Source organism: Myotis nattereri (genome assembly GCF_964212035.1).
Source record: "Myotis nattereri genome assembly, chromosome: 16".
Lineage (NCBI taxonomy): Eukaryota > Metazoa > Chordata > Mammalia > Chiroptera > Vespertilionidae > Myotis > Myotis nattereri.
Genome location: NC_138091.1, coordinates 23,412,666 through 23,438,317, shown reverse-complemented (window position 1 = coordinate 23,438,317; position 25,652 = coordinate 23,412,666). Strand labels below are relative to the sequence as shown.

General features: G+C 41.2%; 1 protein-coding gene across 2 annotated transcripts in view; it reads right to left on the bottom strand.

Moving 5' to 3' along the window:
• The window catches only part of BLMH (bleomycin hydrolase), a 41,454-nt gene extending 30,149 nt beyond the window's left edge, over positions 1-11,305 (bottom strand). The window contains exons 1-6 of one of the 2 annotated variants that reach the window (XM_081109034.1): positions 11,024-11,305; positions 10,637-10,834; positions 8,397-8,506; positions 7,423-7,564; positions 6,330-6,418; positions 4,843-4,935 (exon numbers count right to left, since the gene is read on the bottom strand). In XM_081109034.1, coding sequence (XP_080965160.1) covers positions 4,843-4,935; positions 6,330-6,418; positions 7,423-7,564; positions 8,397-8,506; positions 10,637-10,834; positions 11,024-11,036 — 645 coding nt within the window. In that variant the 5' untranslated portion in view covers positions 11,037-11,305. The remainder of the gene's footprint in view (positions 1-4,842; positions 4,936-6,329; positions 6,419-7,422; positions 7,565-8,396; positions 8,507-10,636; positions 10,835-11,023) is intronic. The other variant, XM_081109035.1, reaches the window with a different exon arrangement.
• Positions 11,306-25,652: the final 14,347 nt, after the last annotated feature.

Genomic DNA, 25,652 nt, shown 5'->3' with positions numbered 1-25,652 from the left:
TTCTGGCTATTACAACAGGTGTGAAGTGATACCTCATTGTGGTTTTGATTTGTATTTCCCTGATGATTAATGATATTGAACATCTTTTCATGTACCTGTTGGCCCTATGTATGTCTTCTTTGGAAAAATGTTTATTCAGATCTTCAGCCCATTTTTAAATCAGATTGGTTTTATTTTTGTTTTGCTATTAAATTGTATGAGTTCTTTACATATTTTGGATATTAGGCCCTTATTGAATATATGATTTGCAAATATTTTCTCCCATTCAGTAAGCTAGCTTTTCAGTCTGTTGATGGTTTCCTTTCCTGTGCAGAGCTTTTTAATTGTATGTAGTTCCACTATATTCTGCTTTTGCTTTTGGTGTCAGATTAAAAATTGATCACCAAGGCCTATCTCAAGGAGCTTAATGCCTATGTTTTCTTCCAGGAGTTTTATGGTTTCAGGCCTTAGTTTCCAGCTTTAATCCATTTTGAGTTAATTTTTGTATAGGGTATGAAATAGTTACATTCTTTTGCATGTGGCTGTCCAATGTTGTCAACACTGTTTATGAAACACTGCCCTTTCCCCATTGTATATTCTTGGTTCCTTTGTTGTAAATTAACCGTACATATGTAGATTTATTTCTGGGCTCTCTATTCTATTTTATTGATTTATGTGTCCGCTTTTATGCCAAACCACCTTATTTTAATTACCACAGTTTTGCAATATAATTTGAAATCAGGGAGGGTAATACCTCCAGCTTTCTTCTTTTTCAGGCTATTCGGGGTCTTTTATGGTTCCATATAAATTTTAGGAGTTTGTTCTATTACTGTGAAAAATGCAATTGGAATTTTTATAGGAATTTCATTGAATATGCATATTATTTTGGGCAATATAGACATTTAAACAATAATTCTTCCAATCCATGAGCATGAAATATCTTTTCATTTATTTGTGTCTTCTTCAATATCTTTCATTAACATCTTTTAGTTTTCAATAAACAGGTCTTTCATTTCCTTGGTTAAATTTATTCCTAGGTATTTTATTCTTTTTGATGCAATTGTAAATGGTATTGTTTACTTAATTTCTCTTTCTGATAGTTTATTAATGGTGTATAGAAATGCAACAGATTTTTGTACATGGATTTTGTATCCTGCAACTTTATTGAATTCATTTGTTAGTTTTCAGTTTTTCAATTGAGTTGCTAGGGCTTTCTATATTACATATAACAGGTCATCTGCAAATAATAACATGCTTAACACTTAGTAGATTCTCAATAAACACTTCTGAAATTAATCAGTATCAATTTTTTCCTTCTCTCCACTGTCAACCTCCTCAAGACTATCTTCCGTTTCTTGACATGACGCCCTCCTCTCCCTCTAACTCCTACCCTTCTCCATTCCACTGACACTATTCTACAAACAGCCTGTCCAGGAAACCCAGCAGCCTTTTTCAGTCTTCAGACCTATGGGCCTGTCTGCAGCACCTGACACTGTACCAGAACAGAGTTCTGGCACTTGGCTTTTATAGAAAGAGATGTTTTATGAAAATACGTATTTTTCAGAATTCTTTGTTCAGGCTTGTTCTATCCTTCTATTCTCCCTCAGGGGATTCAACCACTCCTAGGGCTTCAGCTATCTGCACTGTCATCACTATTGCGTTGCTAGTTCATTCTTTTTCCTGAGCTCAAGGACTGTCCCTATGCCTGAAACCCAGTTCCAACTGGACTGGGCCTTGCGATCAGGCACTTTAAAGGCAACGCTCCTCCTCTTCACGGTAACCTTTGAAGAGACCGTCTCTGGAAGGATAAATAACTGCTAACACAATTACAAACCAACATAACTGATTTGGGGTGTGGATGGAGAACAGTGTGGGAAACGGACTTTTCACCTGAGGATATTTTTCCACTGATGTTTTAGAGTGGAATAGAGAGGGAAAGACAAAGAGCAACATTGATGTGAAAGAAACACATCGACTGGTTGCGTCCTGCAGGAGCCTTGACCCCAAGCAGGGCTGGGCCCAGGAGGAGCGTGCAATGGCGGCACATGCCCTTGACCGGAATCGAACCTGGGACCCTTTGGTCTGCAGGCCGACACTCTATCCCAGGGGTCCTCAAACTACGGCCTGCGGGCCACATGCAAATACAAATATTGTATTTGTTCCCGTTTTGTTTTTTTACTTCAAAATAAGATATGTGCAGTGTGCACAGGAATTTGCTCATAGTTTTTTTTTAAACTATAGTCCCGCCCTCCAACGGTCTGAGGGACAGTGAACTGGCCCCGTTTAAAAAGTTTGAGGACCCCTCCTCTATTTACCGAGCCAAATCGGCTAGGGCTACTTGCCTTTTTATATTAAAAAAATTTTTCAATCAGAGACATCTTTAAAATAAAAAATAAAAATATAGATAACTAGGATTTTCTCAGGAAAATAAATTTTGTAGGTCTAGAGCAAGTCTAGGACTATATAATGTTCAGAGCTGAGAGCCACTGCTATAGAATCTCCTAAGCAAATAATAATGACTTCTTGTCTCTTTTCATGGCACTGACAAATATTCTTTCTAGTCTTTGTTTTATGTTTTGTTTTTAACAGAGTTTTTGTAGAGAATACATTAATAATCCGAAGGGGATCTGGAGGCTAAGAAAGAGTAGATGCACTGAGAAAACACTGCAATAGAGGTGACAACATGTTTCTAAAACAGATCTGACTTGTCTGTCACCTCACCAAGCAACCTATACTTGTCTTCCCTCAGAAAGAATGCCTTAAGCATAAACCCCTTTCATTCAAAGCTTTCCGGGCTTCATGACTGTTAATCATCATTTTGATACGCCTACAAGGCTAGGCATATCATAGGTACTAATCAGTGGCTTTAAAAGCATAGCTACACCCCTCATTACCGAAGAGTCAAGTTCAATAAAAAGGATTCATTTGAAGATTGTAAAATCTAAAAATCTACCCTACAGAATTCTGTAGTCAACAGTTTAGGCAGAATCATTAAGTAAATAATCCTAAAAGCATCTATACTTGGGATTTGGTATGATAAGGTCTTACTATTTTTCCAAGGTAGGAGTAGAGGGAGAAAGCTATGTGAAACATATCTGCCCTAATTCTTATTAGCCAATCTCATGGTCAGGAGTGGACCTTAGATATATTCTTTAAAAGATCATTAAAGCAAACATCAAAAGCCAACAGGATGTTTATGATCTGCAACAAGTATTGTCTGGGTCCTTTTCTATAACTGTTTTTAGAAACGTCATTCTTACCATACCCCACCATCTTACTATAATCATGAATGAAAGCAAGTTATGCAGAGATATAGCTTCAACAAGGGAAATCAATCCAAGCAAGAAGGACAGAGAACTGACATTTACTGAACAACTGCTATGTGCCAGGCATTATGCTTGCATTCTTACACATAATTTCTTTTTGATTCCCACAAAAATTCAATGAAGAATACATTTTAAGTCCCAAACTGAATCTTAGGCAGATTAAGTAACTTACCCAAGATCACAGAGCTATTAAGTGATAGAGCCAGAATGGAAACTCATGTCCACCTAATTATTTTTTTCTACTACACCCAGATGCCTCTCTTAAATAAGAACATTTAAGAAGTGAAGAAAGAGTTAAGTATGAGATAATTTAAATGTACTTGGCAAAATGAAATCTCTGCATTCATTCATTCAACAAATACGTAAGAAACAGTTAAGGATGGGCTATGCATTTGAATAAACTTGAGATTTGGGAGCTTAAGGAACCTGACCCAGGTTACAAGGCTGTTAAGTAATGAGAAGATCAGAACTCAGACGTCTGACTCCAGACCATGTTTTCAAATACACTGTACTTCCTCTCTAAAATTCAAAGGAAAACATCAGTTTTGTCCATTGCAGTAAAAGAAAATTGTTAGCTGAGTGATTCCTAGTAATGGGTCCACGAGATGGAAAAGGAAAATGATGTTTTTCTTAAAGCAATTTCAGAGGTTTATGCATATTCATCTGGATTATGGGTGGTATTAAGTAATATTCTCCTTTTTTTTTAATCCTCACCCAAGGATATGCTTATTGATTTGCTAGAGAGAGAAGAAGGGGGAGAGAGAGAGAGAGAAACATTGATGTTCATCAATGGTTACCTACCATTTGCCCCAGACCAGGGAGCAAACCTGCAACCTTTCGGTACACAGGACATATAATCAACTGAGCCACACTGGCCAGGGCTTAAGTAATAGTCTTAACTGCCTTGATGACCAACTTATATTTGTTTAATGTTTTTTAGGTTTTCCAAATGTTTTCTGATATAACCATCAATATATTATTATGCATATATTATTCTCATCTTTATTCCTATAAAGTCAAAAGTCTTGGTACTCCTAAGATTCCCTCACAGCTCTGCCTTTCTAGCTTAATTTGCTACCAATCACACTCACAAAATTTATGTTTCAGCTACACTATTCTCTGAGAATTCCACCTTTGTTCATGACATTCCTTCTGTCTAGAATGGTCTCTAGCATAAGATTTATAATGATCCATATGTTTCTTTTTCTCAAGAGATTGAGCTCCTTGAGAGTAGAGATTGTCTTTCTCATCTTTGTATTCCCTGTGTCAAACTCAGAGAAGGTATTCATTATTTAGTAAATGAATAAAAGAATGAATTATATAGACTACTAAACTGGTAATTAGAAGATGGAAGTACGTACAAGTCCCATACTAAAATGCAAAGTCTTTACCTCAGTTTTTCCAGCTGTAAAATAAGTAAATTTCAATTCAATTCAACATTTATTGCAATGACTATACTTCCTAATCAGTTTAATAGATGGGAATATTCTGAGTGTTCCTTAGAAGGGTCACAAAAAATCCAAATAATGGTTATTACCTCCTCCATCATGGCATCCTGTGTGGCTGAGATTTCTCCTTTGGTTGCTCCACTGTGTACGAGGTTCCGTAGTCGTATACAGAATTCTCTCATCTATGACAGAAGGTTACACAGCACCACAATATTTACCAAATTCAACTGTAAATGAACCTAACAGACCAATGCTATTTCTATTTTGAAGAATATCTCAGCCAAGACCTAGGGCAAAGTTCATAAAAGCAAATGTGAGTTCCCCCAACCAGTCTACTTTCCTTAGAAACAGGAGACTTAATGATTATGCCATTAAATCACTCTCACAGATTTTTATTTAGAACTTTACTGGTTGTCTACGTCTCTGCCAATCATTATGAATATGGCTATGCCAACCCCCGCTATAGTTTTCATTTTTGTTGTTTTCAATGTTTAGAGACGACAAAGTTAAAGTAAGTCTGAAATCTAAGCATGATGCTAAAGTGGATTTTGCTGTTATCTGAAATGGAACCCAATGCTATACTATTAATGATCTTTTAGCCTGTGGATTAAGAATCCCCAGTGTTTCCTGGGTGGAAAATAATCTCCTTCTAATATTGGGGAAACACATCTACAGTTTATTTTAAAAGGTAAGCTTTCTCCCAGGGATGACAAATCCAATTTAGCCTCATAGACCAGGACAGCAGATTCTGGTAACTCCCGGTTCTCAAAAAAGATGTCTGACTGGCATCCCTGTAGGATTTATAATCCTCCCTGGGAAATGGGTTATGTGGAGAAGACATAATGACTTATTAAGATAAATGAAGCAATAAAAAGCAGTTCAGCCGTAACCGGTTTGGCTCTGTGAATAGAGCGTCGGCCTGCGGACTGAAGGGTCCCAGGTTCGATTCCAGCCAAGGGCATCTGCCTTGGTTGCGGGCACATCCCCGGTGGGGGGTGTGCAGGAGGCAGCTGATCGATGTTTCTCTCTCTCATCGATGTTTCTAACTCTCTATCCCTCTCCCTTCCTCTCTGTAAAAAATCAATAAAATATATTTTTTAAAAAAAGCAGTTCAGTGACTACATCAGATAGTTAGTGTATGAATAAACTACGCTGATATGGCTTGGGGAACCCTCTGAACTCAGCTTATTCTTTAAGGAAGTGTCATAAACAGTTCTTTATTGCTTTACGGGTACAAAAAGCTGTCCATCCCACCTCCACTGGAGCCAAGTGAGAGGCACAGCACCCAGTGTGCTTCTGGCCCATATTAACGAAACACGGAACTTTCTTTCCTAAGTACCCAGATGGAAATATTAGGATCAATAGAAATAAAAGTGGAAGATTCTTAAAAAGAAAAAAACACACACCCTAATTTCAATTATTTTTAAAGTTAATATGTGCCTACACTGCTTCTGAAAGATACTGGTTAGACAACTTGTATATCAACTGTACAGCGAAACGCCCAGAGATCCCCTTGGAAAATCAGTTGGAAGCTTAAGGTAAGTAATCCAACCCCACCCTGCTCTATACGTTGTACCTTGTGGTTCAGAATATCATTCATCCTTCTGGTTGCCTCTGTTGTATGAGATTCAGGGAAGCACTTCTTAGGAACTACACCATATTTTTCTAAAAAAAAAAAAAAATTTTAGTGTTCAATAAGGTAAACGTATACTCTAGCACTCCAACATTAGAGAGCCTGGCAAAAAATAGCCATTGCTTCAAAAATTAGGCCATATTTTGTTGGTCTAATTCAGAAAACTTAATAATCATATGCTTCATAAAATTAAATAGGTTATTTAAAATCCATATGTATCCATCTATCTTAGAATTAATTCTATTCTTCTTACCTATTGTACTTTGTAAAGTGCTCAGCATGATGACGTTTTCTCAAGACAACCCTTTTTAGAATAAGGACATTTTCAAACAGCTGCAGTTTCATTGTGTTTCTTGACTACACCAATGGACAAGAGATAAGCTTTTTCACAGAAAGTGCTAGTTAATACAACTTTTTCTTCTCCAACCCATTCTTCACAGTACCTATCTCCTTACCACCCCTGGCCAGGTGGTTCAGTTGGTTGGAGCATCATCTCATACACCAAAAGGTTGCAGGTTCAATTCCCGGTCAGGGCACATACCCAGGTTTGTGGTTCGATCCCTGGTTTAGTTGAGGTGAGTATGAGAGGCAACCAATCGATGTTTCTCTCACTCTCCCTTTCTCTCTAAAAATCAATAAAAACATATCCTCGGGTGAGGATTTAAAAAAAGCTATTTTATAGGTGAGCATGTGAGATAAAAGTTCTTAGAGCTAACTACACACCCTTCGGGGAAACCAATTCTATTCTGTACATAACCACCAAAGAAACGGCCTGTGCCTAACTGCAGACCCTTGCTTAATCACGCTGTGTTCCACTTCCATTGCAGCGGTTCTCAACCTTCCTAATGCGTGACCCTTTAATACAGTTCCTCATGTTGTGGGGACCCCCAATCATAAAATTATTTTCGTTGCTATTTCATAACTGTAATTTTGCTACTGTTATGAATCGTCATGTAAATATCTGATATGCTGTATGTGTTTTCCGATGGCCGCGACCCACAGGTTGAGAACCGCTGCATTAGAGAAAGGCTCTTACCAACAATATTGACAAGCATATCCCATTGTCCACCATCGTTTGCAGGATTCGAAAGCAAATACTGCACCAGCCTGCCATCCTCAGGTTCATCTTTCTGGGCTGTGTCCACAAACGAATTTAAGAAGAAGTAACAGCGTTCAACCTAGAGTAGAGAAATTAAATAAAATTAAAGGAAAAGATAGCTAATACTTTTATTTGCATTGTCAACAGAATAAGAGTCTTAGAACTACTGTAGACCCAACACAGTAGATTTTAATGGAGTACAGGGGTTGGCAAAAGTAGGTCTACAGTTGTCCGTATGGAAAAAGACATGCAGGTTATAATTATTACCGTAGTTTATTAACTGTGTTTCATGTACTCACAAGATCAGTGCTATAAACCTATTCTTGCCCACTCCGGAATAATTGACATTCGTTTCAGGTGGGTTTTTGTGTGTGTGTTTTTATTTTTTATTGAAGCATAATTGATATAACATTGTATTAGTTTCAGGTGTACACAGTACATATTTTTAAACCAAAGTAGATATTTTTAAACCAAACAAAGTAACTAAATATCAGTATCTGGGCTCATAAAAATATTTAAAGTTTCTTCTTATATCTGAGTGTACACATTCTAGGCAAAACAAGGCATTACTTTATTTTTAAATAAAATCTGATATTTAGAGCCTTCAAATCATTAAACATCTATTGGACACTTACATAATATACATTTAAAGATTTAAAATACTGAATAAAATTATTTACTGTTTTCAGTCAAGTACCACCCAGAGAAGGAATGCAAAATGTAGCCACCTACCAACCAAAAGCAGTTCTGCCTTTGAAAAAGTCAACTTCAGATACTTTGGAAATCAGAATAAATGGTGTCACAACTATAAATGGAAGTAGGACTACAACTTGAAAAGCAGGAAATGAAGAGACAGTCTCTACTAAGGTTGAGAGTAAAACAAAAAGAATCTTTCAAGATCAGTTCTATACCTTGTCCCAGAAAAAGAGGTAAGCTTGACTAAACTCAAATTCTTCAATATTTAATTTCTTCATGAGTGGAATTCTCATAACGTTCAGACAAGAAAAGATCCAGCATCGCCCTGAAACAAGAAAGCAAACCAAGAAATGATGATGAGTGTTCACATAGGTTACATTGTATTTCCCAACAATGAACTCATGACAAGATCTTGAACAATTTAAGACTAAATCAGGAAGAGCAGAAATATTCAAACAAAACAAGAAAAATAATAATTACTATTTGCATTATATATATGCAAAGGCATAATAATCTTAACATGTAAAAAAATCTCTTTACATATCACATAAAGAATTCATAACCAACCACTTAAGAAAATCACATTAGAAATACTGATTTCTTTTTTTTTTAATATATTTTTATTGATTTTTTTACAGAGAGGAAGGGAGAAGAATGGAGAGTTAGAAACATCGATGAGAGAGAAAGATCGATCAGCTGCCTCCTGCACACCCCCTGGATGTGCCTGCAACCAAGGTACATGCCCTTGACCGGAATCGAACCCGGGACCCTTCAGTCCGCAGGACGACGCTCCATCCACTGAGCCAAACTGGTCAGGGCAGAAATACTGATTTCTAATACTGATTTCCAATGAGAAACATGATAGAGATCACAGGTAATTTAATGTCCAAAAAGACACAAGTGGTGACAAAAAATCTTTTAAGTTCATTATCAAACACCTAATAAATGGGGAAACATTATTTTTTAATTTATAATGCCCAGTATTGGCAAGGATTTGGGGAAATAGCATTATGATACACTCTGGATAGCAATCTAAACAGATACTAAATATCTGACGGCAATTTGGCCATACATGGGAAAAGCTTTAAAAAGACCTGACCCTTTCATCTGGAATATACAGTATATGCTTTAATATAAGGTAACGCTAACATAAATCAATTCCCCTTCTCCCATGGAGAATTAAAATATTCTCCACATGCATCTTAGCATCAGAGCCTTTGCCACGACTAGATCCACTCTTTCGATCAGAACACATCATTTTTCTTTTTTTTTTTTTTTTTTAAATATATTTTATTGATTTTTTACAGAGAGGAAGGGAGAGGGATAGAGAGTTAGAAACATCGATGAGAGAGAATCATCGATCAGCTGCCTCCTGCACATCTCCCACTGGGGATGTGCCTGCAACCCAGGTACATGCCCTTGACCGGAATCGAACCTGGGACCTTTCAGTCCGCAGGCCGACGCTCTATCCACTGAGCCAAACCGGTTTCGGCGACACATCATTTTTCTAACATCCAGTATGTCTGGATCACAGCAATGTTTTGAATCCACTCATGATGCTGGCCCTGCACACTTCATGTCGTGCCTCAACTACACAATCACATTCGTCATTCGCCCTGTAAGTGGATAGTCACAAACTCTACAATGTTGCCACTTCCTGTACCGACTTAAGCGATCTTTACTTTAGAAGGCGTATTTACAATATCCAGGAATATACTGTGTTCAAAGTTTTTGCCTTTTAAAAATGTGATTCAATCCATTGATCTCTGGAAGCATCCAAAACTAGCACAAATCGAGGTCATTGCAGAGTAATGTCCTTTGGGTACAATTCTGCTGCGAGAATGTCCTCCTCATTTAGATTCCTTTCGCTGTAGCCGTTCTCTGGACAGTAGTGCCAGACAGTAGGTAGGAAAACAAGAAGTCCTGATCAGTAAGACACGAGAACTGGGTAGTTCTCTGTGTTACAAACTGCTCTATTGATCTTATCTGAGCCACATTTGCTCAAGTTGTGACCACGAAGCACATTTAAAACTAACATTCGATGACACGTTGATGCGACCAACATTATTGTGCCTTTTCCATTTTATACACATGCATATGGCCTTCAAGGCAATTTGGGGGTGTCCCCTAGGAAATGAACATTCTTGCATGGTCTGTTTTGTACCAAGAGCATAATCTCCAGGGCCTGGGTATGCAAGCATTTACCTTCACAGAGCATCATGAATTACATGCACACGGATGACCATGGACTTACCATGTCGGTGCTCAAATAAAATAGACTAACAAGCCACGAGCACCAAAACAAGCCCCAAGTCCTGTACCTGAACCTGCCTTCCCCTGCACCTGTTCTCCAAGAGCTTCCTACCAGTTCTTTCAACGCGAGCCTCTGCTCCCCTACTTTTCCTCCAACGGGAGGGACCCTGTCTGGACGGCCAGGGCAGCTCTCGGAGCCCACCTGAGGCCTTCTGGTTGGTGACCGGCTTGCCCTCCTGGGCCACGGCGTGCTGGAACACGTGCTGCGCGGCCTGGACCGTGGCCCTCTTCAGGCAGATGTCCAGCAGGTCGTGGGTGGTCCCCACATTCTGGGCCAGGACGAACTGCGGGTCGGAGTTCAGCTTCTGGATCAGAGCGGCCACCTTCTCCGAGTTCAGTCCTGCGGGGAGACCAATGGGATTATCACCCCAAACTGGGGCGGAAGGGGGCTGATCGGGGACTCCGGCACCCTGGCTCCTCCGATCCCAGCCCCAGCCCTGCCCGCCGCCCGGCCCCTGGGACGCGGCGGAGCAGCGGGGCAGGACCCCGGCCGGCTGGGCGCGGAGGCGGGGGGGTGGGGGGGGCTCACCCGCGCTGCTCATGGCGCCCGCGCTGCCCGGTAGGGAACCGTAGATCGGGGGTCCTCAGGCGAGCGCCCGGGCTGCACGGCGATCGCGGCCTCGGAGTCCCCACCTGCCCTCGCACCCCGAGCGCCGGAAAGAGGAAATGGGCTCGGCGGCGGCGGAGGGCTGGGGCCCGGGAGAAACGGGGTCCGCGGAGGGACAAACCTCCCTCCCTCGCGTTGCTGAGTCAGCGGGAGGCTGGCGGCTCCGGGGAGGGCTGCGGGGGCGGCGGCTGACGCGCTCGGGGCGGCCGTGTCCCCGCCCGGCGGCTCCCGAGGCCCGCCCCTCCCCGGCCGCCCTCCGATGCCCACGGTCCCCGGGCGGCGCCCGCATCCTCGGCCGCTGCGATCCCGCTTCCCGGCCCCGGGGCGCCCTGTGGGGACCGGCCGCTCCCAGCGGAGTCCCTGGCTGGCCCGCAGCCCGAACGCTCCGGCGCTGGGGGAGGGACGCCGTGCAGCCTTTGCAGCGCCCGGAGGGGCGGAGGGCGGCGCGGGGGCCGCACATGAAGCACAGTGTATCCAAAGGCTCTTTTAAACAGAGTATTTTTTATTGATTGATTTTAGAGAGAGAAACATAGACTTGTCCCACTTAGTTGTGCATTCATTGGACGCTTCTTGTCTGGGCCCCGACCCCAATCCAATGCAAGGGAACCGCAACCTTGGCCTGTGGAGGATGCTCCGCGACCCGGCCAGGGCCCAAGGCTCTTCCTGTGCAGAGAGCGTCCTTGGCTGACCCGTCGCTGCGTTTTCAATGGCAACGTGTTGCTTGCATTCTAGTCAGAACCCAGTGCTTGTATGGAGGAGAAGTTGCTCGTTCCCACCCTCGCAGAAGCTGCTGGCACCGTTCTGCAAAGATGCACCTGCTCGTTTTAAAACAACTGTTCATTCTGGCCCCATGGAGTTGGTGTCTGCTGCCGAGACCAGCGTGTACTGTGGGGTTTAAGTAAAGGGAATAACGGAGGTCAGTCTTAAGCATCTAGGCCGTTTTGCCAGATGCTGTACAAAACCTGCAAACGAGCCCCCGCCCAGACCCCAGCCCCAAAGAGCGCAGCTGTTTTCCCAGGTTTTGAGATTGTGAAGTCCTTTGGTGTTGTTCTTGTGCTCTGAAATCTCAACCCTTAGCCAGATGATGGGAGGGGACCCACAGGTGATAAAGCAAATACATCTTCCTTATCATTGAAAACCCCGTCTCTTCTTCTCAGAACAGGGAGAGTCTTCTGTGGAGCCTAGAATCTCTAGATCCTACTTTGAAAATCATCACCGGTTCTAAGGAACTTTAATATATGGAAAAATCCACACTCGGACACCAACCAGTCATTTGAGAAATCACAGTCTCCATATCCCTAGGGAGACCTGGCTAAAGTTTGGGGATGTGTCATAGCAAATACCTCCAACAGGGCCAATTGACTGTCTTATTCTGAGATGCTTCCGATGTTTGAAGAAAAGGAACAGGCTGAAAATTATGCTGAAAGAAATCATCAGTCGTTTCACAAAATGATGTTCAAGCATTTTGCCCAATTCAGTTCATAACATTTTATTCAATATCTGCGATATACCAGACACTGGGCAAGCTGCGGATGAAACAGAGACTCACAAAGCTTAATCTTGCCTTTAAGAAACTCACAATGTAATGAGAAAGATGCAGAGTAACTTTAGACAACCAGGACTAGCATGCCAGTAGTGCTGTAGATACAGAGAGCTCTTAATTAGGATCAGAGGTGCCTTTAAAAAAAAATGACAAGTAAGCATAATCTTAAAGAGTGGATGGGCTTTTACAAGGCAAACAACAGAAGCAAGGTGTGCAAGGCAACAGCAAAGGCACAGAGGAATTAAAGCGCATGGTGAAATCATGCTCAAGAAACTGAATCATAGTTTGATGTGGTTAAGAGCAAGGAAGGTGTGGAGAGTAGGGGTAAGGTGTAGGACTAGAAAGCTAGGTTTGGGTCAGGATAGGAAGGGTTTTATATGCTATGCCTGAGCACCTGGACTTTAGTCTGTGGTTAATTAGAAGCCAAACTAAGTTTTTAAACAGAGGAGACTATGCTTAGTTCTATGAAAGAAACCTCACGGCAGTGGGAGGCTGGTTTGGAGGGGAGAGATTCTGGAGAGAGGGAAACGGGGTAGAAGGCTATTCTAGTAGCCCCTTTGGGGGATGACAAAAGCCTTAAACTGTGGAAAGGGAGGAGGCACCGATAATCTGGAAGTTTTCAGTTGAATATAAGGATCGATGGTGATATCATCCACCAAGAGAGGGAGTACAGAAAAATAGATGTTAGGGAGTATGTGAATGAGCAGAAATGAATTCAGTTTGGGCCTTAGCAAGCTTGGAGTTCTCACAGGACACCCAGGAAGAGAAGTCCAGAAGGCCAATTTAAAGACGTCTAGAGCCCAGGCCAGCGTTGCTCAGTGGTTAGAGCATCGGCCCACAGACCCAAACAGTTGTGGGTCCTATTCCCAGTCAAGGACACATACCTGGATTGCAGGTTTGGTCCCTGGCCCTGGTCGGGGCATGTGGGGGAGGCAACCAATCGATGTGTCTCTCTTACGCTGATGTTTCTCTCTCTCTTGCTCTCTCCTCTCTCTCTCTCCACATCCCCCCATCCTTCCACTCTCTCTGAAAACCAATGGGAAAAATATCCTCGTGTGAGGATTAACAACAAAACAGAAGAAAAAAAAAAGATGTCTAGAGATTAAGTGGGACACAAAGGTCTTGGAATAATGAAAGCAACAAATTTTCAGAGGGAAAGAGAGTAAAGCAAAACAGAGATGAGGACCAAGAATAGCACCCTGGGTGGCAGCATGCAGCTGTATGGGGTGTTCATGGCACAAGGGTGTCAGGCTGAGTTGGGGTGAATGGGGCCTGAAGTCCAGCTCAAGCTCTTCCTGCCAAGCTATGGCCCCTGGCCCCGGATATGGTGTGCCTTTTACTACTTCTTACAAACATTCCATCTGGGAGTAGTAACATTCGTTCTGGAAACAGAAGCATTTTTTTTTTAATGTTTTTGTTGATTTCAGGGAGAGGGAGATAGAAACATCCATGAGAAACATCCTCCTGCATGCCCCCATTGGGTGTCGAGACAGCAACTTGGGCATGTGCCCTGACTGGAAAGCCAACCGGTGACCTCCTGGTGTATGGGATGATGTTCAACCACTGAGCAACACTGGCCAGACTGGAAACAGTAACGTTTAAAGACCGGGCCCAGCTGGTGTGGAGAATTGTGTCCTGGAATCTCAGGAAGGCAAGGAGGGGACGGTGAACGGGACTGAAAAGTAAGACTGAGGTTGGCAAACTGGGTGAGCGGTGACTGTAGAGGGGGTAGCTTCAGTGGAAGGGAGGGTGGGCAGAAGTCACACCACAGTAAGTTGAGAGGGAAGGAATGCCAGGAAAACTCTCTGGGGAGAAGAGGAAAACTTGTGTCTACCTAGAGCAGGGGTCGGCAAACTGCGGCTCGCGAGCCACCTGCGGCTCTTAGGCCCCTTGAGTGTGGCCACGAAGTTTCAGTCGCACGGTACGTGCACGCCCGCACGTGGTCTTTTGTGGGAGAGCCACACGCAAGGGGCCGCAGCTTGCCGACCACTGACCTAGAGGATGAAAAGCAGAAACCAGGACAGGTGAGAGGGATGGGATCTCTGGGGAAGGCGGAGGAGACCAGTTTTACAGCCACTGCTGCCCTTTGCATGACAATGATTCCATTTCCTCACCCCATTACCAGAGATGCCTATCATCATCACCTTGCCAGTTCTCCTGCTCTGCCCTCATGGTGAGGGTGGTACCCTTCATACCAGCTTTCCACCCAGCAACTCACACCCACGCGCTCAACCCCAGGTCTGCACAGAGAAGAGGTGGAGAAAAAAAAACAAACCCAAACTGGTTTCCTAGTAGATCCACCCCAAATGACCCACCCAGAAAGACATTTTTCCAAAAATAGAATTCTTAGGATCTATCCCTCTAGCTCAGCGATTTTCAACCCATGTGCCGCAAGACTGTTAAAGCATGCAATACCTGACTATTTAGTCAGGAGCACTGACCTCTTTTCCCTTCCATTGTCAAACTGAAAAATGACAGCAGCCGATACAATAGTCATTCGGTGTGAATGAATCAAAATTATATGTACTTTTGGTCAGATTGGCAAAAATATATATATATATATATATATTGGTGTGCTGCAGACTTTTAGTAATTCGTTTATGTGTGCAATGAGGTGAAAAAGGTTGAAAATTGTTGCTCCAACTCCATTCAGGAAAGATATTGTTGGGCCCCATGACACCTCATGGAACAAAGCTACCGGAAACAGAATTCTAGTATGAAATCCACAATAATAAAAAAATAAAATCTTGGCCCTGGCCAGGTAGCTCAGTTGGTTAGAGCAGTGGTCGGCAAACTGCGGCTCGCGAGCCACATGCGGCTCTTTGGCCCCATGAGTGTGGCTCCTTCACAAAATACAGACTTCTGCGCATGGGCCACGAAGTTTCAATCGCACTGTACGTGCGCGCCCGCACGTGGTATTTTGTGGAAAAACCACACTCAAAGGGCCAAAGAGCCACATGTGGCTCTCGAGCCGCAGTTTGTGGACCACTGGAGATCATCATCCTGATATGCCAAGGTTGTGGCTTTGATCCTGGGTCGGAGCACATACAAGAAGCAACCAATGAATGCATAAGTACGTGGAACAACAAATCAATATTTGGTTTTGTTTTCTCTCTCTCCCTTCCTCTCTTTCTCTCTAAAATCAACAAATAAAAAAAATTTGAAAGGAAAAAAAAAAAGAAAAGGAAATATTCATAAATCCTATGAAGTGGCATCACCTGCGGTTTCAGATGTGCCCTCTGCCTACTGCTTCCACGGGGCTGCCTCCCGTTAAAGCAAACAGGGCCGATCTCAAGGCATGTTCTTCATCCTGTGACCTCCCTCCTTCGCTCTCGGCCAATCTTTGACATGTGTTGGCCAACTGCTTCCACTTTAATGGAAAAGACCAGATTTTTCTGTTGGGTGGAAGTCTGGACTAGACTCTAACACAAATATTCTGTAATTCTATGAAACTTATTCATATTTAAGTGCTGCCCCAATCAACTCTGAGATTTGCTTTGGTCAGAAAGCCTCCTGATATTTCACCAGACCTGATAGTACATTTCAGGTCACATGCTGGTGTCCTGCTGAGCCAAATTCAGCACCTAAATGTATTATTTGGCCTGCGACGTGTTTTAAAATTTTTGAGCCAATATTTAGAATTAGGAAGTTTTGTATACCAATCTGGGTTGCTGACTTCTCTCGAAAATATTTTTGTTTCTTCATGATAGTCATTTCTCCATCAAAAGTGAAAAAAAAACTAACAACATAACACAGGTTAGGATCCCCTCAGAATATCAGGTTGGCCTCAGCGTGGCCACTCATTCCTTGAGGGGCCACAACAGGCCCAGGGCTTTTGGAAAAAAACAGGTCAACAGGGCCCACATCATTGTCTTTATATCTGGCTTGCTAAACTCATTTACATTTATTGTCTGTGGTTACTTGACTTTCTCGGAACCCTGATATAGGGAGACTTAGGTGGAGTTTGGGAGGACTACTTCTCTCCTTTCACTCCCACTCCTACGCATAACCCTGTCATTCCTGTCTCCCTGGGATGCGCGAAGCCAGCAGGGGCTGACTCAGCTCATGCTTTCAGAGACTGAATCCTGGCACTTGCTGGGCCCAAAGAAGCTTCTATCCCTTCACTATAATTTTCCTCTAGAATGTGGCGCACAGCCACCTGAGCACTGGTAACTGGCAGCTTCAGGACTTCTCCTACCTTCCCTGCCGTTCCTACAATCCATGTGGGTTTAACCCAGCCCTTGTCTCCCTCCGCTCCCAGAACTTCAGATCTAGATTGTAAGAGTGTCAACGTGTTTGACATTCATTGTCAATTGTGTCTGGGTTTAAAAAATATTTTTCTCAATGTTCTAGAATGACATTGTTATACCAGCAATGATTATTCCTATCTTGAGATATGACATTAAAAGCCTCCTGATATTTCACCATTCACTGTTGCCATTCACTATTCTAGGTGCTAGCAATTCATGGAGCATGCCAGACAGAGGAAACGGGACATGTAGTCAAAGAGGCATGAATGGGCTTGCGTATGACTCAGGAACAATGAGAAAGTCTAGTCAAGCTTTGGAGTATTTATTTGAATTATGCAAATTTGAAATCATTATAAACTATTAATAACACCTTACCATAGGCATAAAATTGGAAGCAATAAGAATCAAAGCCTTCACAGTGTTTAGCATTTGCAGGAACTGCATACTTTCAAAGCTGCTGGTAGCTCAGTGAATTCGAAACTGTTTATGCTGTTGCCACATGGCGGAGCCATTTTAGCTGGTAAAATAATATCTTCCCTTCAATAAATTTACATTTATCACTAAGTATTCTTTCTAAATACTTTTGCTAAGTAGTCTTGAATTATGGATGTTTTTAATTTTGTGTGAAGGTTTCAGGAATGTATACCTTGCATAAAATTAAACTGCACTAGAATTTGGTGTGGTGCTATAGCTGGTTTGGCTCAGTGGATAGAGTGTTGGCCTGTGGACTGAAGGGTCCCAGGTTCGATTCCAGTCAAGGGCACATGCTTGAGTTGCAGGCTCAATTCCCAGTAGGGAGCATGCAAGAGCCTGCCAATCAATGATTCTTTCTCATCATCCATGTTTCTATCTCTCTTCTCCCTCTCCCTTCCTCATTGAAATCAATAAAAATATTTTTTTTAAAAGAATTTGGTATGGCAAGAGTGTAGAGTAAATGGTAGGGAGAAGAGAACATATAGGAAGTGAGAAACCAGTTTGAAAAGGTTTATAGACAGATTATGAAGCTCTTTGAAGGGTATGCATTCTTGATTCATGAGGATATTACTATATCCACAAAATCCTACCATAGGCAGTGAGAAGAATGGGAGAGAATCTTCTTCAAGTGATGTTGCTCATAAAGGCAATAGGTTGGCACTATATTTTTTCCCCAAATATTTTATTTATCTTTTGCTCTCTTATTCATTTATTCAACTGCTTATTGAACATCTATTTGGCAGCAACTATACTAGGCATTCGAAATACAAAAATGAATAACACATTGGTCCCTGACCTTAAAAAATAAAATTAGCCCGGCCGGCATGGCTCAGTGGTTGAGCGTCAACCTATGAACCAGGAGGTCACTGTTGGATTCCTGGTCTGGGCACATGCCGGGGTTGCAGGCCTAATCCCCAGTCGGGGGGGGGGGTGCAAGATGCAGCCGATCAATGGTTCTCTCTCATCATTGATGTTTCTCTCTCTCTCTTCCTCTCTGAAGTCAATAAAAATATATTTTAAAAATAAATAAATGAACAAATAAATAAATAAAATTAATTAATCACCATTTTTGATTAGTGCAATAAGTATTCAGTAAGCACTTATCATGTGTGAGGTACTGTATTAGCTATAGAAATACACAGGAAAGCCAGGCAAGGTTCCTGCCCTCCTGGTGCTTCCATGCTAGTGCGGACAGATCACAAACCAATAAATGCAAATAAATTGAATAGTGGTATAAAAAAAGTAAAACAGCATAATGTATTAGTGACTGGCCAGGGGTAGAAGTGGTATGAAAAGCTCCTCTGAGGAAGTGACCTTTCGGGCTGAGCCTGAATGGTCGTAAAGAGCAGGCCACGTGAGGATCTGTAGGATAAAGTTGCAAGCGGAGAGGAAAGCAAGTACAAGGGCCTCAGGATGGGAGCAAGCCCTGACCTAGAGCAACTTTTGTAGACGTGCAGTCGGAGTCGGAGTCAAGACTGTTTACTTTAGCATTGTTGGTGATTGCACACAACCTTGAAAAAGATCCAAGAGTTTATCAACGAGAATTTGCATGAATTGTGACATATTCACACAATGGAATCGTACACAGAAGTGGAAATCAACATGGATGAAACTCAGAGACATAATGTTGAGAGCAAAAAGCAAATGGCATGCAGTCATTTTTTTCAAAGTTCGAAAACAAGGAGAATTAAATAATGTATATATGTATATATATATATGTATATATATATATTTGGCGAAAGAAATTTAAAAAAACAAGCATATTAAACATCATAGTCAAGATAGTGCTTGTCTTTGGGAAAGAGACACAGTCAGCTGCTAAGATATTGGCAATATTCTATTTCTTAAGCAATGATGGTTATATGGGCATTTATTTTATTCGTTATACCTAATTTATACATTATCTATTTTTTAATACATGAAATACTTTTTCTTAAATAGATCACTCTGGCTGCAGTGCAAATGATGAACTGAAGAGAGACAAGAATATAAGCAAGAGACGTGTTAGGAAACTATAATTTATCCAGGCAAAAGGCGATTGTGATCTGGATCAAGAAGGCAGCAGTGGAGTTGAAAAGAAGTGGACGAATATGGCATCTATTTTGGAGGTAAATCACCCTAACCCTAACCATTATGCTCTGGTAGAGATTTGCATGGTGTGCGGTGGAGCTGAGTCAGACTGGGAGCTTTAGGGGAAGCTTCTTGGAAGAGATGACAGATCATCTGAGTTTGGGACAACTGGGACTTGGTTAGGTGATAGTAACTGAGGAAAGGTAGTCTAGTTGGAGGTACTGGCTTATGCAAAGATCCTAAAGCAGCAAGTCTCTATTTGGGAACTAAAGAGTGCAGGTGAGGGCAGGGGCCGAACATAGAAAGCTAGCTGTGCCCACTGAGGGGTTCAGATCTTATTCTGAAACATGCAAGGAAACTGCCTCCATTTTTCTTTCCAGGAAGAAAGGAAGGTCCCTGTGAACAACAAAATAAGGCCCGGGTAGAATGCTGTAAGAATCTAGCCACAAGGAGGTCCTGGTTGGACTACTCTGAAATGCTGCTCTTTGCACCTATCATCACCAAAACCTAAATTTTGTAGAATTAGGGATATGTTGAAATAAAGGTAAAAGGAAAAGAAGGCCAAATGGAAGAGAAAATGATAGAGATGAAGAGGAGGAATTTGACCTTTGAGAAAATAATAATTAAATACCACTGGAGACCAAAAGCCGTGGTTTCCTTTTAGGAATGCTTAGATTGGCTTTGCTTAAAGCTGCAAAGAACAAACCCATAGGTTTTTAAAAACGCTTTGTGTTTAAAAAATGAACTATGGCCGAAACCAGTTTGGCTCAGTGGATAGAGCATCGGCTTGCGGACTGAAAGGTCCCAGGTTCGATTCCGGTTAAGGGCATGTACCTGGGTTGCGGGCACATCCCCAGTAGGAGATGTGCAGGAGGCAGCTGATCGATGTTTCTCTCTCATCGATGTTTCTAACTCTCTATCTCTCTCCCTTCCTCTCTGTAAAAAATCAATAAAATATATATTAAAAAAAATGAACTATGATCTTTAGTATCTGAGGCAAATATTTAAATATAATAATTACTAGAGGCCCGGTGCATGGATTCGTGCACCGGTAGGATCCCTCAGCCTGTGCCCTCTCACAATCCAGGACCTCTCAGGGGATATCGGAGAGCTGGTTTTGGTCCGATCTCCGCAGGCCAGGCCGAGGGACCCCACTGGTGCACAAATCCATGCACCGGGCCTCTAGTATGCATATAAGATCTTTGGTTAATCTCTTCTTGCCCTCCCCCTCCCCTCTTCCCTCTGAGATTCATCAGTCTGTTCCATGTTTCAATGCCTGTGCATTGAGCATCTGCCCCCTGGTGGTCAGTGCATGTCATAGCTACCAGTCGAACAGTCAGACGGTCTGAGGGTCACTTAGGCATATATATATATATATATATATATATATATATATATATATATGGCATTCTTGTCCTCTTTTCAGATACTTTTCTTGAGAAGTATAAAAATCTCAGAAATAAAGTTAACATGCAGGAGTTGGTGACTCAAATCCACCTTTTCCAATGTATACCCTTTGTTATATTTTCTTATCAGATTTCCAGTTTTGCTTTCAACTTTTTTCCCCTTGTTTTTCTTCCTTGTTCTGAGAAGAATGATTCATCAAATAGAAGTGAAACCAAACCCATTTTCCTTGGCCGGTGTGGCTCAGTTGGTTGGAGCATTGTCCCTTACACGGAAAGGTCATGGGTTCAATTCCTGGTCAGGGCACATACCTAGGTTGCAGATTCCATCCCTGGTTGGGGCACATATGGGAGAAAGGCTCTCATATTGATGTGGGTTTTTTTTTTCTCTCTCTCTTTCTCTCTTTAAAAAAATCAATAAGCATATCCTTAGGTGAAGATTTAAAAAAAAAACAATAAACATATTCACAGAGTAAATGAAAAAAAAAAAAGATAGCATGAAAATAGATGAAAACAATGGTCTCTCTTTTAAGGACTTGGGAGGAAGGGGAGAAAATTTTGTTCCTTAAAAGCCTCCAACTAGAAAACCTGATTTCTTATATTAAATAAGAAAGGCAGCATGCAATTAAGAAAAGAGGCCAAATTTTGAAGGCTATTAGACCTGGTTTTAAGTCTAACTTAATTTAATACCTAATTTACACATTATCTATATTTTTATAGGCATAGACAGACATTTAACATGAGTCGTAATTTCTTCTTCTGAAAAGCGGGATTCTAGTTATAATAGCTAAAATTTATTGAGTGTTTACTGTGCCACAGGTCTTACAATGTACAAATTTTAACTCATTTATTCTTCACAATAACCCTAAATCAGAAGGTGGATTCTATTACTATCCCCATCTTACAGATGAGGAAATGCAGAAACAGAGGTTAGGAAACTTGCACATCATCACACAGCTAGAAAAATGGTAGAGTTCGGATATATATCCAGGTACCTGATTCCAAAGACTACGCATCTGAGTTCCCTAAGTCTAAGGATCAAAAGATATAAATTTAAGCATTTGGAAACTTAAGTACTTTAGGCATGCCAGTCTAAAAGGTAAACCAGCAGATTTACAAATTGCTAAGTGTGGTTGTATTTTATTTTTCAACTTACAACAAAGCAAACATTTATAGATTTTCCACTGGATGGTTTAGGCTTACGGATGCTTTTAGTGTAGGCTTTGACAAATGGAACATAATCAGGAAGCTTTTCTTAGGCACATGCATACACAGCTGTCAAGTTTTCACATTGGCCCGTTTTAATTGTCTGACAGGTAGAAAATCACGATGACCACTCAATGTGACAAATAGGGTTCAATAACAGAAGTCTTAATTAGATGATGAATAGCATTTTGGAATCATAAAATGCATTGAGCCTATATTTAGAATGATCAAAAGAGTCTGTGTAGAAATCTTTAGCAGAATCTTGTTAATAACACATGAAATATTTTCTTAAAAACAAATCTAATCCACATCTCGGAGCAAAGTCCTTCCGACTGGTCATTTCCAAATGAGCCAAGTTTGCTATTAAACACTTTTATGAGTACTATAACTATAAAATTCAGAAATCCAAGGCTATGATTCTTCCTTGATAATAAACTTTATATCCTTTTTGGTGGAATGTTTTAAATGATGCCCTTGAGCTGCTTTATAAAACCTACAAATGACAAATGAAGTAAAAACGTGACCTGTTTGAGGCGAGAATCTGTTGCAGAAGGAACATACAGTTTGCAGAATGACACACAGGGAGGTAGGAAGGCCTCCTGAGAGTTGTCTCATTGTCGTTAAAGTTATTTCAATAGCAATCATATAATATGAGGGCTCAGGGGATCTTAGAGATTATCTTCTGGACTAGTGCCTCAGGTTGGACTCTCTGAAAGATCGTGTGATATCCTTGTGGTGAGCAGCTCATTAGTGGCCAAGCCAGAGTGTGAGGCCCATTTTTCATAACCAACTGTTCGTACATCCGGTAGCTTCATGTACACCTGCCTGGTAGCTAACCTCTTTTTCATGAGCAGTGTTGCCTATACACAGCAGAGTTGTGTTACAAACTACAACTCCAGCTACTCCCTTCAGCGCTGATCATGTTCAATGACATAAGTGGGTTGTGGCCTACTCAAGGATTAGGTTCCAAAGTCAGGCAAAATTTTGTACTTTCTAATCCCTTAACTTTTTTCACCCAGCCCACCAGTCCCCCTTCCCTCTGACAACTGTCAGTCTGTTCTGTTTCTATGAGTCTGTTTCTCATTTGTTTGTTTATTGTGTTCTTTAGATTCCACATATGAATGAAATTATATACAAAAAATGAAACTAGATCACCTTCTTACACCATAAGAATAAACCCAAAATGGCCTAAAGACTTAAATGTAAGACTCGAAACCATAAAAATGCTAGAAGAAAACATAGGCAGTAAAATGTCTGACATTTCTCTTAGAAATATTTTTTCTGATGTAACTCCTCAGGTAAAGGAAACAAAAGAAAAATAAACAAATGGGACTACATCAAACTAAAAAGTTTTTGTGCAGCAAAGAAAACCATCAACAAAATGAAAAGACAACCTACTGAATGGGAGAAGGTATTTGCCAATGAGACATCTGATAAGGGGCTATTACCCAAAATTTATAAAGAGCTCAGATAACACCAGAAAAAACAACCCAATTAAAAAGTGGGCAGTATACCTAAATAGACACTTGTCAAAATAAGACATACAGATGGCCAATAGATGTGTGAAAATTTGCTCAACATCACTAATCCGCAGGCACTTCTAAGTTGTTCTCTCTCTCTCTCTCTCTCTCTCTCTCTCTCTCTCTCTCTCTCCCTCCCTCCCTCCTCACCACCCCCCACCATCCCTTTTTAACCCATTTTCCCTTTCCTCCCTATCTTTCTGTATCTACTTTCCATTTGAATTCAAATGTTAAATATATCACTGATTAAGTGAGTCTATATGTTTGTTCCTGTCATATAGGATGTATTATATAAGTTAGTTATTAATGTAAGGGGTAATTTGCCTACAGGTCAAGGACCCAGGAGCCATACTGCCTTGGTCTAAATCCTGGTTCAGCACCGACGAGCTGTGTGACTCAGGACACATGATTTAAATTCTCTGTGCTTCAGTTTTCTTCTCTGGTAAAATGGATATAATAAAAATGAACCCTTGTTTTGTGATTGTTATGAGGATTGAGTTATAATATATTTCAAGTGTTTAGGACAGTGCAATGTAAGTGCTTATAGGAGCATAACTATTGTTATGTGATGTCACTATACATCAGGTAACTCGGAGAACTTCATTTTGGCAATTCCTAACAGTTGTGTGTGCTTAGTTTAATTTATCATCTTTGGTCTCCATTCTTTCTGGCATATAGTGATCACCCATGAGGAAAAAGTGCTGAATGACTGTCTTGCACAAAACTGAGAGCAGTTGTAGTGCTTACTTAGAGCCAAAAGGCAGGGTGAGGAGAGGAGTGACTCATCTTACTAGCTGTGTGATCTTGGACTTTAGTATCTCCAGTTGCAAATCCTAAATGACAGCACTATGTATCTCACAAAATGTCTGTGAAGACCAAACACGATTTGTGTAAAATGCTTCATAAACTATAAGGTACCATCAGAATGTAAGAGATTGCTGTTAATAACTATTTAAATAGAAGCTGACACTATTGTTGCTATAAGAGCCTTCACAGAAATAAAGACAAATAATTCATTAGTTTCTGCAGCCACACTTCACTGGAGGAATCTACTGGGAGGGACACCAGGTCTCCAATTATTTTCTTAATATCTACACAATTCTCTGAAAACTCGGGTTTAGGGGAATTCTCGGTAGTATCCTCCAGATTTTCCAGTACTAGGTAAACGGAAACTACCCATGATGTAAGTTGTTTGTTATATAACAACTTTGCTATTGCAGAGAGAGGCTCTTGAGAAAAGATTACATGAGTGTTAAGGAATTTGTGATTAATATATAGATTTTGTTTTCTATAGTCACTGGCATGAGATTAAGTATAATTTAAAAATTTTTATTGATTTTATAGAGGAAGGGAGAGGGAGAGATAGAAACATCAATGATGAGAGAGAATCATTGATCAGCTGCCTCCTGCATGTCCCCCACTGGGGATCAAGCCCTCAATCTGGGCATGTGTGCTGACCAGGAATCGAACCGTGACCTCCTGGTTTATAGTTCGATGTTCAACCACTGAGCCACACCAGCCAGGCAAATTAAGTATAATTTTGTAATAAAATGAGACAAATTAATTTTTCTGGCTTGCACTACTAGGCCCTACTTTTAAAAGATATGTTATCAATAGATATGTGTATCCAAAGGAGAAAACGTAATTTTATTGCAGGTTATTCAGCATTTTATATGACTCAGGGTCCCTGAGGTTATTATAAACTTGCCCCTGAAATTAAGCATTCTTTCATTAAACTAGATGAAATTTTCTCCTGAATTTTTATTATAATGAAAACACATGCATTAGTCAGGATAGGCTAACTTATGTTGCAGTAGCAGGTTAACCCTAAAATCTAGTGGCTTATACAAGGGACTATTTCTCACTTTCATGTGAGCAGGTAGCTCTGTTCTGCTCCAGTATCTCTCCATTGTTGCCTTGTCAGGGGAAGAAAACACCTAAAGAACATTCACCCATTTTGCTTTGCTTTGCCCAGAGTGACACCATTAGTTCTGTCCATAGCCCCTTGACCAGAACTAGTCACATGGACTGTAGGAGACGGGAAACGTGAAGAGCACAAGGATATTCAGTGAATGATAAACATCT